This window comes from Neovison vison, chromosome 2, assembly GCF_020171115.1.
Source record: "Neovison vison isolate M4711 chromosome 2, ASM_NN_V1, whole genome shotgun sequence".
Taxonomy (NCBI): Eukaryota; Metazoa; Chordata; class Mammalia; order Carnivora; family Mustelidae; genus Neogale; species Neogale vison.
Genome location: NC_058092.1, coordinates 226,052,463 through 226,067,890, shown reverse-complemented (window position 1 = coordinate 226,067,890; position 15,428 = coordinate 226,052,463). Strand labels below are relative to the sequence as shown.

At 45.9% G+C, this 15,428-nt stretch overlaps 1 protein-coding gene across 2 annotated transcripts in view; it reads left to right on the top strand.

The window, feature by feature from the left end:
• GFRA1 (GDNF family receptor alpha 1) overlaps nucleotides 1-15,428 on the top strand; it is a 216,362-nt gene that overhangs the window by 143,788 nt on the left and 57,146 nt on the right. For both annotated transcript variants that reach the window (XM_044240597.1, XM_044240596.1), the window contains one exon: nucleotides 6,325-6,661. In XM_044240597.1, the coding sequence (XP_044096532.1) occupies nucleotides 6,325-6,661 (337 nt within the window). The remainder of the gene's footprint in view (nucleotides 1-6,324; nucleotides 6,662-15,428) is intronic.

The window sequence follows — 15,428 nt, the reverse complement described above, 5'->3', positions numbered from 1 at the left end:
TGTATAGCAGATCTCATTGTGGTTTTCTTTTCCATTTATTTGCCTGGTAACTAGTGATCCTGAGTGCTTTTCATGTGCTTATTGGCCAATCATATATCTTCTTTTGTGGAGTATCTGCTCACGTTTCACCCACTTTTTAATTGGATTGTTTCTTATTGTTGAGTCCTGGGTTTTCTACATATGTTTTAGATACTGGTCCTTTGTCAGATAGTGTTTTGCAATTACTTTCTTCTAGTCTGTGATTTGTCTGTTCCTTTTCTTCATTTTTTATCACTGTCTTTTGATGAGCTGAGCTTTTTAATTTTATTGGAATCTCACATACCAATTTTCTTCTTTTATGTTATGGCTTTCTGTGGTCCTAAGAAATCTTTGCCTACTTCCAATATTATCTTTTTTTAATAAAAAAATGTGATTTTGACTTTTAGGTTTAAGTCTGTGATCCATCTTTTATTAATTTTTATGTATGGTGTGAAATAAGGGGTTTTATTTTTGTTTTTTTACATTGATTTTTAATTATTCTAATACGGTTTGTTGAAGAGAACTTCTCTGTTAGATATTTTTTAGTGACTTTGTCAAAAAACAAATAACTCTAGGTGTGTGGGTGTATTTAAGCCTAGTTCTGTTTTATGTTCCATTTGTTGACTTGTCGATGCCTGTGTTGTACCCCACTGTCTTGATGCGTGCAGCTTTGTGGTAAATCTTGGGATCAGTATAAACTCCTTCAACTTTGTTGTTCATCAGATTGCTTTGACTATGCTATGTCATTGGCATTTCCATATAAACATTAGAATCTACTTGCCTATGTCAAAACATAGTATGATTTGAAGATAACTGGTATCTTAATGATCCTGAGTTCTCTGATCCATGAACATGGTATCTATTTCCATTTATTTAGGTCTTCCTTAATTTTCTCAGCAGTGCTTTTTAGTTTTCAGTGTAGAGATCTTACATGTCTTTTGTTCATTTTTAAGCACTCCTTTTTTGGTTCTCTTACAAATGAAATTATCTTTTTAAATTTTATTTCCTAAAACTTTGTTAATAGTTTAAAAAATGCAACTGATTATTATATATAATTTTATATCCTTTGACTTTGATAAATACACTTACCGATTCTAATAGTTGTTTTGTAAATTATTTAAGATTTTCCAAGTCATCTGCAAATAGAAATGTCATCCTTTCCAATCTCTACACCTTTTATTTCTTTTCATTGCTTAATTGCAATGGCTAGGGCCTCTAGTCCTAGTCCAACAGTGTTGACTACAGGTGGTAAGAGTGAATATTATTAATTTGTTTCTAACATTATGGGGGAAAAGTCAATATTTTACTATTAATATGATTTTTATTTGTAGGTTTTTCATAAATGCCCTTAATCAGATTAAGGTTTTTTACTGTCCTTAGATTGCTGAGCATTTTTTATTGTGGAAGGAGTGCTGAAATTCGTTGAACACTTTTTCTTTGTCCACTTAAACAGCCATATGGTTTTCTTCCTGTTAGTTAATATGATAAATTATGTTAATTTTTAAATATTAAACCAGCCTCACATTCTGAGATAAACCCAAGTTGAGCTTGGTACGTTATCCTTTTAACATATTGCTAAATGCTATCTACCGAACTTTTTGAATCTACGTAAGGAATATTAATCTGCAGTTTTCTTCTTTTGTCTTTATCAGGTTCTGCTTTTTGGGAAAGACTGGCCTCACATAAAAAGTTGGAAAAAGGGTCATGAGAATATTTTGTGTGAATGAGAATCAGAAACAAAAAGCTAGTCACACACTGACCTGTGTGCAGGACATCAATTCACTTGTTTTGTTTTGTTTTGTTTGCTTCTCTGAATGTTTCAGGTTGTGCATTCTGGATTTGTCATAGGCTCTGAAATAATGGTAAAGAGATGGTGCTCTGGCTGGGTTATGTATTGATGAAAATTGAATCAGCTGAAAGTGGGTTTGCTAAATGAAGTAAAATTTAAGCAGTTGGTTTGGACATAAAATAATTCATTCTATTCCCACTTTGTACAGAGCTTTTACTTTTAAGATATTGCTTTTCTTTTTGGTAACACTAAGAAGAAAAAAATCATGGTGTATGTAGTTTTACCAACTTCAAAAAGGAAGCTGACATTATTGTAATAAAGCAGGAATACACTAGACCAATGTTTTTCTTTTAATTTTCTTAAGATATAATTAACAGACAGCTCTGTAGAAGTTTGAAATGTATGGCATCATGACTCTACTTATGTATATTGCAAAACGATAATCATAAGTTTAGTTAACATCTGTTACCTCCTATAGATACACACACAGAAAAAGAAAAAATTGTCTTTGTGTGTTTGATGAGAACTTTTAGGATTTATTTTCTTAGCAATTTTCAGATATAGCATGGAACATTGTTAACTATAGTCATCATGTTATACATGACATTTCCCATTACATATGTATCTTATAACTCAGAGTCTGTACCTTTCGGCTACTTACATTCAGTTCACCTTCCCCTGCCTCTGGTGACTACAAAGCTGATCTTTTTTTTTTCCTATGAGTTTGGTTTTTTTGATGGTGTGTGTGTGTGTGTGTGTTTAGATGCCACATAAAAGTGAGATCATACTGTATTTGTCTTTATTTGACTTTTGTTACTTATCATGGCAGGATTTCCTTTTTTACAGCTGAATATGATTCCATTGCTTGTATATACATCCTGTTTTCTTTACCCATTTATCTACTGACAAACACTTCAGTTGTTTCCATGTCTTGCCTATTGTGAATAACATTGCAGTGAAAATAGGGGTTTAGATCTTTCTGACATAGTGATTTGGTTTCCTTCAGATGTATGCCTAGAAGTGGAGTTGATGGATCACATGATAGTTTTATTTTTAATTTTTCAAAGAAAGTCCACACCGTCTTTCATAATGGTTGTGTCAATTTACAATCCTACCTGCAGTGCCCAAGGTTCCCTTTTCCCCGCACAATTTGTTATTTCTTTGCTTGACATTAGCCCTTCTAACAGGTGTGCTTTGATAGCTCAATGGGGTTTTGATATCCATTTCCTTGATGATTGGTGATGCTGAGCATCTTTTCAAGTACCTGTTGGCCATCGGAATATCTCCTTTGGCAAAATGTTTATTTAGGTTTCTTGCTCATTTTTAAATGGAATTATTATTATTATTATTATCATAATTATTACTTTGTTACTGAGTTGTATGAGTTATTTATACATTTTGGATATTAATCCCTATCAGATATATGATTTGCAAATATTTTCTCCCATTTCACAGCCTGACTTTTCATGGTATTAATGGTTTCCTTTGCTGTGCAGAAGATTTTTAGTTTGATGTCATCCCCTTTGTTTATTTTTGATGTTGTTGCTTGTGTCATATCCAAAATTTCATTGCCAAGACCCATGTCAAGGAGCCTCTCTCCAGACCAATTTTTTAAAAAACTTATATATTATACAGACTACTTTAAGAGAGAAAAATAAATTTCCTGGACCTTATGTGTTGAGTTTTATAATTTTTACTATAATTTTATTTGACACTTATGAACATAGAACTATAAACTTTCATTTTGTAATTTTACACAACTGTAAAAACAATACACACAAATTAAATATGAACAGAACTTTGTAAACAATGAAATGCAAGTTAATGACATTAATGTAAGGGGTAAAATACCATTTTGTTGAAGCTAAATCAGTGCTTCCAATTGGGATAGACTCCTGTGTCAGCCTGAGTTTTCTGGAGTTGAGCAGGCCTGTGTTACTGGCTGTCATGTAATGACTTAATTCTTCCGCCATTTTCCTCCATCTGAACTTCTGTCAACTGTTTGTTCCTATATCACTGGCTACGTCATTTAGGTGTTAGGTGCACCTCTGCACCTCTATTCTTTCCTTTTTAGCTAGAGATCGTAAAACACCATTCCATACCAGGACAAGTGTAAATGCAGGCAGTAAAATTATGTTTCTGTATCTCGCCTTCCGGGCCTAATCCAGATGGTCCAGAATTTGGTCTTTGGTTATATTAATTTATTGTAGACTCTCATGAAAAATGGATAATTTAGAAATCGTCTGTGAAACTCTAGACCTTTGAGAATATAAACCACTGTTGTTGACGGGCCCAACAGCACGACATTAAAAGTCTCAAAAGAGGAAAAGACTGGAAGGGTTACCAAGGCCTGTAGGTCCTGGTGATGCCGTCTGGGCACATGGTGCCTATTTCATTTCTTGAATGCAGAGGAGCTTGAGTGTGAAGGCAGAGGAGCCAGAGAGAAGCTGGTCTGGGAAGGTCGTGATGGAGAAAATGTACCAGGTGTGCTTGTTAAACCAGCAGGGATCTCTGTGCGGCCGCTGGCTTCTTGTCCTGCTTACCCAAGAAGGGCTGCATGTCTTGGTTATTGCCTTCACATTAAATTGTTGGATTCAGATGCCATCGTAGAAACACGAACCTAAGACATACTAGGGTACTGCTCGTGGTGCCAGGGTATAACTGGGTGACTTCAGACTTTTGCATACTGGGCTTTCTTAAAGCAAGACACACCATCCTGAAACAGGGAGTCTTTCTCGCTCCCTGAAATGTAGACTCTCTTTGTGTGCCCTTCACTTACTTACATTTAAGAAAAAAATTGTAGTGAGAAGATTCAACATGAGATTTGCCCTCTCAACAGATTTCTAAGTGTACAATACAGCACCACTGGCGGTAGGCATGATGTTGGATGGCAGACTTCTGGAACTTACTCCTTTTGCGTAACTAAAACTTGATGCCCCTTGAATAGAAACTCCCCATTTCCGCCTCCTCAAGCCCCTGGCCATTAGCATTGTACTCTCCGTTTGTCTGAGCTTGAGTGTTTTAGGAACCTCCTGTAAGTGGAACCATATAGTAGTTATCCTCTTATGACTGGTTTATTTCATTTAGCATAATGCCCTCAAGGTTCATCCTTGTTGTCACACTGCTGGCAGGGTTGCCTTCTTTAAGGTTGGAGAATGTTCCATGTGCCCTTTGAATGTACCCTAAGTGCACTGCCCTGTCTTTTGGACCCTTTCTCCTCTCTTAATCAGTTCTCTGGCCTCTTGTAATTTCCCAAATGCCTTCGTGGCCCCCACTGACCAGGGCACAAGGAGAATGAAAGGGCGTTCCAGAACCAAAGCAGGGGCCGAGGCCTGAGCAGGAACTTAGTGGAAGCGTGTGGGGAGGACAATTCTCACAACACAGCAAGGTTGTCTTCTACCTCTTTGCTGTCTCCAGAAGGTCACTGCTACACCTAATGATCGGTTTTCTATGGATCCCCTTATAACCAGGCCCTAGAAGGTTTTTCCATCACTTCCCTCCTGTGAAAACACCTGTGTCATCATGTCAAGCTACATTAACCTTGTCTGCTCATCTTTTAACTTGTGGCATTGGGCCTGGGCCTGTCCGCCAGTCCGCTTGGCTACTGCCGTGGGCCCTGCTTCCCCTATGCCCTCTCTCCAGGCCACACAGTGGGCAGCATAGCAGTAGACAACCCTGTTTTCTCTGAGCACGAGCACAGAGAGCTTGGGTAGAAGGCAACATGTGTTTTATAAGATTCCTGAGGCCTGTGGTTTGTAAGCCCATTGAAATCCTATCCAGAATCCTCGCTGAAATTTTTCTAGTTTGCAGCCCTCAATACTCATGGATCCCACATATTGTATGTGGCAAGTTAAGTGGTAATTGAGGTTTGCAAATTTTCACGTAATGTATTCTGGTTTTCTTCCAATGGCCTGTGAGCTAGAACTTAAACACAAGTTCGCTGTAGTTACTTCTTCCTGTTTAGAGAGCTGGCGTAATATTTTGTCTTCTGGGCTCAAATAACCATGTAATTACTCTGTAATCATATAGTAATTAGCATGTACTATATGCATTTATTACATAATTATATTCCTGGAGGATTGCATGGCAATTATACTTAGATTCAGCATATCATTTTATATACTGTATAATGAACAAGTGTATAATTTGTTGCCTTTTTCTTTTATCCTAATTTCTGTTTACCAACCAGGAGCTGGAAACGTGTTCTCCTGTTGCCTTGTTTATACCTCGTCAGGCAGGTGCCTCGGCTCCTTTGGCTCCTTTTGGCCTCACTCAGTACCACCTAATTATCCATCTAAGGGACTGCTAGGGGCTTGTGGGCTGCCTGGGCTCCCAGCCTTTGCACTCCATATACTTTCTGCTTGTCATGAACTCATTACCTGTTAGCTTCAAGACACAGAGCTGGTCAGGGCTCCCAGCATCGCCCGGGACCCGGCCGAGCCTCAGGTAGAACAGAGCGCATGTGAGCCTCGGGGCCCCCCACCCTGGGGTCACGCCTGCCTTTCTCTCCCCTGCAGTGGAGCCCGTGCCCAAGGGGAACAACTGCCTGGACGCCGCCAAGGCCTGCAACCTCGACGACACCTGCAAGAAGTACCGGTCCGCCTACATCACCCCGTGCACCACCAGCATGTCCAACGAGGTCTGCAACCGGCGCAAGTGCCACAAGGCCCTGCGGCAGTTCTTCGACAAGGTCCCCGCCAAGCACAGCTACGGGATGCTCTTCTGCTCCTGCCGGGACATCGCGTGCACCGAGCGGCGGCGGCAGACCATCGTGCCCGTGTGCTCCTACGAGGAGAGGGAGAAGCCCAACTGCCTGAATTTGCAGGACTCCTGCAAGACGAATTACATCTGCAGGTAAGCAGGCGCCGGGGGCTGGGTGATGAATGAGCTCGGCCGGGAGAACCTTTGCGGCTGCTTTCCTGGCCGATCTCCTGTTTGCTGAGTTTCTACAGGGCGGCTGTTTGGGGCGGGGAAGCCAAGGGGAGGGCAGGCGGTGGAGCCCGCTGGCCAGAAACAGACCTCTGCCCTCGGCCCCGGGTTCTTCCGAAGCTAGTCAGGCTCTTTTTTTTTTTTTTTAATTTTCACCTAGTAGATCATTGTTTGGGAAACTATTTTCTTTCTTTCTTTTTTTTTTCAATTTATTTATTTTCAGAAAAACATTATTCATTATTTTTTCACCACACCCAGTGCTCCATGCAAGCCGTGCCCTCTATAATACCCACCACCTGGTACCCCAACCTCCCAACCCCCCCCCCCCGCCAGGCTCTCTTTTAATGAGGGAGGTTCCCGTCTTTAACCTGGGGAATGCTTTGAGGAGTGCTTAGTAAGCACAGAGGGTCACCTGAGGCCAGGTGAGTGTGAAAACTCTCGCCCACTCAGCAAACTCTGGGCTGCTGCTGGGATCTTAAGGGTTAACTCAGTTGGGGGTGGGGGGAGTGGCAAATAGAGAGGCTCTTAACAGTCAAGGTCTAAGCCTGGGAGAGACCATTGCGAGAGCCTGAGCTGTGTCCATCCCCCAAAAGAACTTCCAGAATGCCTTCGGCCATTCAGTCATCCGCGTGGCCAAGGAAAGTGGGCGCCCTCCCGCTCAGCTCCCAGTGGAAACCCTGCTAAGCCTGGCCCTGTTGTTGAAAACTGTGGCTTCCTTTGCCTTTTTGGCCATTTTTTAAAAATGTATTTTAATTTTTGAAGGAATCCATGAACATACTCTCCAGTTGTTTTGTTGTTGTTGTTGTTGTTGTTGTTTTGTTTTAAGGAATATAGAGTTAGGTAGCTGACCCCTTTCACCCTGCACCCACTTTCCACCAACTGTCACTGTCAATAATTTGATGGGTGTCCTTCTAAATCTTGGGGTTGAATTTAGTTGCTGATGGAAGCAAGCCGATTCTGATCAGCAGAGACCAAGTCTTTGTAGCCTGAGGCGATGAGCGTCCTGCTCCCAGACACGGGGGCGGGATCCCCAGCTGGAGGTTCAGAGGGGGCACCATTTTGACAACAGCTGTGTTTTGTCCCCGGGGCAGAGCCAGGAGCCTTCGAACGCCTTCTCTGACCAAATCCCGTGCACTCCATGAGTGTTTACAGGTGGACAAACAGAGAAGGGTATGACTATGTGCTCATTGGCTTATAAGCTTCCCATTTCTAAAGAGCAGAGAGCAAGGGTGAAATGTTATATTCTGAAGGTTCTGGTGAGCTGAGTAGAGCTGACAATGGCATCCCATTCTTTCCTTAAACTAGTTCTAACAGGGACCAAAGAAAATTAAAAGTCCTCGGTAGAATTCTCACATGCTCAAGATTTTTCTGGAAGTAATGTCCCCCCACCTTTTTTTAAAGTTCTCAGCAGGTGACTTGCTATATGAGATAGAATGCAGATGGGCAGTTGTGTCCTGGGAGGAGTCAGGTGTTCCTACAGTGGAGTTTCTCCAAGGGCTCGCACCCTCCTGGACCTCTGTTTCCGTGAGATCTTCTTAGGTACGGGCTAGAAGCAGGGGCAGCTTGCTGGCAGGATGAGGCAGGACCCCACGCAGCCAGAACTTGGGGAAGCTGATCAACCAGAGACTAGAAGAACCTCTCGCTGGAGGTGAATGCGGTTGAGGAGCAGGACGGGGAGAGGCCTAGGGGCAGGCTAGGAGGGAGCAGACGTTCTGAACAGCCCTCCTGTGAAGACCCCCGGATTTGAAACTCAAGTTCCTGGTGCCCTGTTAGTCTTAGAGCAGAGGAGATCCCTCTTCTAGGAGCAGGACTGAGTTTCTAGGATCTTCCCTGGCTTAAAGCCAGACAGATACTGCTCCTCCCTGTCTTTTTGGTGGATGTTGTCCTCTTCATTGATCCTCTTCATTGGTCCAAACCAGGCGGCCTCAAGACAGGAAGCTGTGCAGTGGGGGGAATGGAGTGATGTGTGAGGCTGCTGAGCAGCGGACGGGGGCTGGGAGAGGTGAAGGAGCCTCTCCCTTCTCTTCTCATGAGGTTGGTCCAGAACACAAGCTGCAGAGGAGGTCTGAGACAGCTGCTGTATGGGCTGAAAGCCGACCCTGAGCAGTTCATCGGCATTACTGCAAAACAGAGACTCCTTGGGGCGTCCAAGTGGCTTAATCAGTTACGTGTCCAACTCTTGATTTTGGCTCAGGTCATCATCTCAGGGTTGTGGGATGGAGCTGCGTGTCAGGCTCTGTGCTCACCCTGGCATCTGCTGGAGATTCTCTCTCTCCCTCTGCCCCTCCCCTTTTTCTAAATAAGTAAATAAAATCTTTAAAGAATCCTTGGAAGGTTGGTGTAAATTCGCTAAGTCAGGTTGGTATTTTGCTGAGATGTAGTGAGAAGTACCTGAGAGATGGGGAGCTTGCGGTATTCTGGGGGAGATGGCAGGGGGAGTGTGCAGATAACAGGGTGATTTGGGTGCTGTTTGGGGCTCGGACTGACCCTCTAGGAAGGGCCCAGGAATTATTTGTGTTGACACAGCCTCCGTGGCAGAATGGCATCAGCTGATGGTGCAGAAATGTCCTGGGGGAACCACAGGACAGTCCTGCCTGATAAGAACTGTGCCTGGTCACACCAAGGCAGGGATGTGGTGACCACAGCTGCCACGCGGCGGAGTGCAGGTGCACATGACTCGAAAGGTGTTTGGAAATCCTGATTCTGCACCACCCAGGGGTGCTTCCAAGTGAGATCTGTCTCAGCGGGATTGAAGGGTTTTATACCCTGTGCTGAGACTTCCTGGGAAGGTAGACCAGCACCTTCCCCAGTGGTACCCATCGGTGAGGGATTTAGAACATAAGTTCTTTCCAGGGCCTGGACATATTACTCATGATGACCTCCTCCCTGACAGATGTGGTAAATGTAATTTCAGCTGCTGGGTAGGCTCAGGGTGTTTTCGTTCATCATATTTTGTTAATCTTGTCTTTAATGCTATCCCTTTTATTCCGTCCCTCCTCCGTCCGTCCTGGGGAGGCCCTTGGGGTCCCTGCTGCCCCGGGCAGCAGCTGGGATTCCGGAGTTGGGGCTCCCGCGGGGCTCACATAACAGGTGCTCCGACGTGTACCCACCCAGAGACAGGGAGGTGTCGCGAAGGGGATGACCGAGGGCCTGACCTGAGTCTTCCAAAGGGCAAGGGACAGCAAGAAGAAACATTGCTTCCTAAAACCAGTTTTCTTCGAAAGCTCGCCCTTTCAGGCACCCCCTTCCATCTCGGCATGAGCAGCCATCGCAGAGCTGCCTGGGCTCATTCAAACTCCCCTTGCACTTGCTGGTTTCCTGGTCGCGGCACACGGGTTCCTCCGTCAGTGTCCAGCTGCCCCTGGGTAAAACCTGTCTCTCTCCTGCCTTGTGCCTTCCCACAGAAGAGAGGCAGCGCTAGTCTCCCCTTTTGACTTTGTTTTCTTTTCTCCTTTCCCTTGTAGAGAAGCTGACTGGTTCCTTTCCTCTTGGGGGGTTTGGGGCCTCCAAGCTTGTCTATAGAACAGCAAATGCAGAGCTATTTTGAGGAGGATGTGATGAAATTTAAAAGGCACACATTCTTCCCCTGAAGCACAGCGTCTCCCTTGCCAGTCGTCCCTCTGGTTGCTTTCCTTAGTGCCTGGAAGGATGTCAGGACTGGGTTTGGCCATAAAGGAGGCATCGTCCTTTATTCCTGCTGCAGGTTGTTACAGATGCATAATTTAAACCTCCGCCTTACCTCCTTTCCCCCGAAGTCTGATAATCCAAAATAAACTCTACACTTGCTCACCAGCTCTGGGTGCTCAAATATGTTCATCTCTCCTTTATTTTTCTAACTAAAAAAGATGCCTCAGCTCAATTTTATTACCAAGAGGTCTGGCATCTTCCTCTGGAGTATGCCCCCTTCTGTTCTCAGCTAAGAGCAACAGAGTTCTACTCCAAAACCCCTTCTGCTTCCCATGCCAGGTGGAGAGTGAGCTGGAGGCTGTGGACCAGCTCACCTGCCTGTGGCTTTAGGTGCTGCCTCATGGTGTCGCTGTTGAGAACAACCCAGAGGGTTCTTGGTTTGCGGGCGGGGCCATTCTTGGCCATTCTGCACAAGGGCAGCAACCTTGGGCACCCGAGTAATTTCGTTCATGCTCAGTGTGGAGCTGCTGTTTCCCAAAGCATGACGTGTTGCCCTAGGGGTGGAGGCCTAAGACGTTCCAGTGAGAGCCCGCCCACCAGCTAAGACTTCTGCTTTACTGGCAGTACCTTCCAAAGTGGACATTGCAGCCTTGCATCTCCTTTCTTCCTTCCTTCCTTCCTCCCCTTTCCTTCCTCCTTTAAAAAAATTTATTATGGTAAGAGCACTTGTCATGCCATCTACCCTCTGACCGTACGGTCTGGCGTTGTCATCTGTGGGCACAGTGTTGTGCAGCAGATAACTAGAACTCATTTATCTTGCATAACTGAAATTTGTATACACGAATTAGCGGCTCCCTGCTTCCCCTCCCCCACCTCTCAGCAACTGTGATATGGTTTTTGCTTCTATGGGTTGGATGGTTTTAGATACCTCGAGTAAGTGAGATCATGCAGTGTTTGTCCTTCTGTGACTGGCTTATTTCCCTTAGCATAAATTCCTTTAGGTTCATCTCTGTTGTCTCCTATTGTGGAAATTCTTCCTTTTTAAGGAAACAGTGCTTGGTCAGGGATATCTCGTTACTTCTGGAAGGATTCTGATAATGCTGAACCTCAAAAGAGAAGGTATCGGGGCCTCTGTGCCCTCTGTCCCCCATCCACTTGCTTGTCCTGGTGCTTTGGCTCCGTGTCCCCCAGAGTTTCCAGGAATGCTGGCTTTGATCAGGTCACCAAGTAGATGATTTTACCCGTTCCTGGGGACTGAGGATGCTACAGTTGCATCCTGGAGACCCATTTTTTGGTTGTATTTAGTTTTGTTTGTTTTTAGCAGAACCAGGAAGGTCTCTCTGATACAGCCTCAGAAGAACTGCTATGTGATTTTCAAAAATCCTGCTGTAGCAGGTGGAGAGCACCACTCTCCACCCTGGGCCCAACTCTGTTACACTTAGAGGAAATGTGTTGTTGTTAATTTATTAACTGGGCAGTTGAGAAACACATCACAAAACTATCCAACAGATTTCTGCTCCAGTAACTTAGTCTGACAGATGTTAGTGAACCTTTAAAAGGTGAGGAGCGTTTCATTTGCCTAGAATCAGATCCCCTCCACGCAGTAAACTGTGGATCTTAGAGATCAAGGACATCTCCTCCATGGCTTGGGCTGCATTCCTGAGTTGCAAACTGGGTTCTTCTATATTACTATATCTGGGCTTGTCTCAACATGTGGCAAACACAGGGAGAAAATGGCTCAGAGGATAATTAATGCCTAAAACTAGATGGGTAGATTAATTTGGCACTTAATTTTATTTTACGCTGATTCATTCACAAATGGAAATCAGCAATTAGACAATGCAAACTTTTGAACCATGGAAAGAAAGGTTCGGGAATATGAGAAAATACAAGTAAAACATTTTCCAGTTCATTTGAGCAGTTTTTACTTCAAATGATTACATGGGAGTCTTTAGCCATGCATCTGGAGTGGTGAACGGCTGCATTTTTGATGTGTCCCACCTGCATGAGCAGCCCGCCACCCAGACTGTGTGCTGGAACCCACCCCCCCCCAGACTCTTGAGGGGGGAGGTCCTGTGTGCGGGCAACATCAGGATCCTGAGAGAAGAGCCAGGCTGTCCTCTGACCTCTGCTGCTGCTGCCTTTGAGTGCAGCAGGGGGAAGAACGTGCTTCTAGTCGGGTCCTCCAGGCCCCAGCCCCTGCCCCCGCCCCGGGCCTGTGCACCCTGGAGGCAGGCCGGAAGTCCACACCGGAAGCGGAAGCGGTGTCAGAGCTCATAGGGGTAACCTGAAGGGTGAATCAGACAGACCCCTCTACAGCTTGCGCAATCCTGTCACCTCGTATCTCTTTCCTTATCTCTCCTTGGGCAGAGGCCGGTGTGGGGCCATTTGCTGCTCCCGCTGGAGTCTGTCGCTAAATAAATGCCGGTCTACATTTATACCACATCCTGTCTCTCTCTTTCCCGCCCCTTCCCGGTGCCTCCCAGAGCTTCGAGTCTCTGCCTCACCTTCTTCCCACCTTCCCTCACCTGCCCACGTCCTCACCAGTGTCGCTTTTGCCTCTCTCCGCCTGAGACAGAACGAGTCAGAGACTTTATATTTGCACATTCTGTCAGTTACCAGAGCTGCATGGACAGATGGAGTCTTGGTTCCAGAACCGTGTATGACCGTCTTCGAGGATGAAGGTGGGCGGAAGAAGGATGGAATCGAGTCTGCCCAGGAAGCCCAAAGAGAGAGCCCATATTTCTTCAGGGGGCGAGGTGTCACAGTGGAGGGTCTCAGGAGCCAAGGGCCTCAGTGGGTGAGAAGCAGGGAAAGTCCAGCAGAAGGAAGGTGCTGGGTTTAGGGAGGTTGCTGTGGTGGAGGTGGGAGTAGGGCCCTGAAGACCGTCCTGGAAAGAGAAGCGTCTCTGTGATAATAAGACAAGAGATTGGGAGCCTCCAGTGCCTTGTTGAAGTATTATTGACTTTATCCACTGAAGCTTTAGGAAGGAAGAGAGATATGACCAGCTGGGCCTCAGAGGGCTTCCAGGAAGCAGTGTGGGGGTTATCAGCTTGGGGAGAGTCCAGGCGGCAGGTGGGAGGTTCGGACGGTGGAGCGGGATGGGAGATGAACCAGGAGGAGAAGGTGATAGTTGGGAAGCATGAGGCACCCTGGAAAGGAGAACTTGAAGGTTTACTGAGAGCGCCTGGCATGGGCAGAGGCTAACGTGGGTCTCTCCAGCCTGGTGACCAGGCAGAGATGATGGCGTTAGTAGCCAGGACGGGGAACAGGAGAAGGAGGAACAGACTTGTCTCTAGGGTTGGAGGGGTGGGAAGAGGACGTGAATTGTTTGGGCCCTGCCATGTTTGTGGGCTGTGTTCTTTGGGACTCTTGGTTCCATGAGAGAAACCTAGCTTAAGTGGCTAGGCCAGAAGAGGGGGCTTGTATTAACTCAGGCCTGGGGAGGCAGGGTAATTGGTCACAGCCAAGATGCCGGTCACAGTGTCACCGGAGCTATACTGTCACCTTGCTGCTCCTTCTGCTGCCTTCTCATCCTGTTTCTCAGTGAGTGCTGCCCCCACCGCTGCAAGGCACCTATCCTGTCACCTCATAATCAAAGATGGACTCTTCCCCACTATAACCTGTTAGAAAAATCCTGCACAAGGACTTTGAGTGGCCTTGGCTATGGCATGTGCTCATCCCTGGATGAGCCACTGAGGTGAGAGGGAATGTATATTTTGGTTTAATTGAAGCCAGAGTTGGCAGAGTCTACTACCAGAGTCAGGGGAGGCATGCTGGGCTCAGAAAAGCAACATGGGGTCTGTGGTGCACGAGGATGTCCATGTTCCACATGGAGAGGGAAGGCTTGTGCAGAGAGGCCCTCAGAGGTAAAGGCTCAGTCCCCAAAGCTGCGGGGAGAATAGAATTTTAGGAAGAAAATCATGGTGAGCACAGGTGTCAGTCACTCAGAGGGGGAAAAGGAGTAGAACTCAGAATGACACTGATTTTAGCACATAGGAAATCTGTCCATCCATGCGACCACCCACCCATCAGGCCATCCCTGTATGCATCTACTCACCTATCTGTCCATTCATCCATCCATCCGCCCATCCACCCATTATCTACCCACCCCATCTGTCCATCTATCCATCCGCCCATCCACCCATCCATCCATTTGTGCATCTACCATCTACCCATAGATGTCTCTCCATCCATGCATCCACCTACGTCTGTCCATCCATCCATCCATCTGTCCATCCATCCATCCAGCTGGCCTTCAGTTATTGTGCCAGGAGTAAAGACTCAGCTTCTCATCTACAGTGCAGAGAGGAAGGCAGGCACCGAGACTCATTGCAGCCTGGTGTTGTAGTCTGTGCTCAGAAGGAACAAAGTGCTATGGGAGAACAGAGGTGAGAACAGCCACCTCAGCAGGGGGGTCAGCATGGCTTCCTGCAGAAGCTGCCATCTGAGCTGGGCTGGAAGGATGAGCAGCCTGGGAGAGAGAGGCTTGGTGGTCATGGGACAGAGGCCCGGGCCCGTGGGTGTGAGGAAGGCGTGGGATGTCAACAACAACCTACTCACCAGGCTTCGATGATGAGCAGCACTGGACACAGCGCACAAGGTGGTCTCCGAGCAGCCCAGCTGCCCTGCAGGGACAGGCGGTGGGTGAGGAGCCCGGGATTGGTTCCTCCCTGGTTCAGCCAGGTCTTGCTAACTCGGAAACCTGGTTTCTGTCCTTTTCCCCAAATGATTGTTTTTCCTGACAAGAATACAATGTTTTCCCACTGTTCAGCCTTACGATCTTCAGTTCCAGACAGGCGGAATGATGATCCCGGCCAGCCTCTGAATCCAGATGCACTTCATGGCTCAGTAGCTAAGACAGCACCAGTTTTAAAGACCGCTTTCGCAGACAGTTAGGACATAATGTCCATCTTTGCATCATTTAAAAAAAAAAAAACTACTCAGGTAATACATAATCATTAAGTTCTTTATCTAATTTCCTTTTGAGCACTCACTGATTATTACAGAGTGGTTTCTCTGTGACAGCTTGGTGATGACAAGAACTGTTTCTACAAATAAGAAA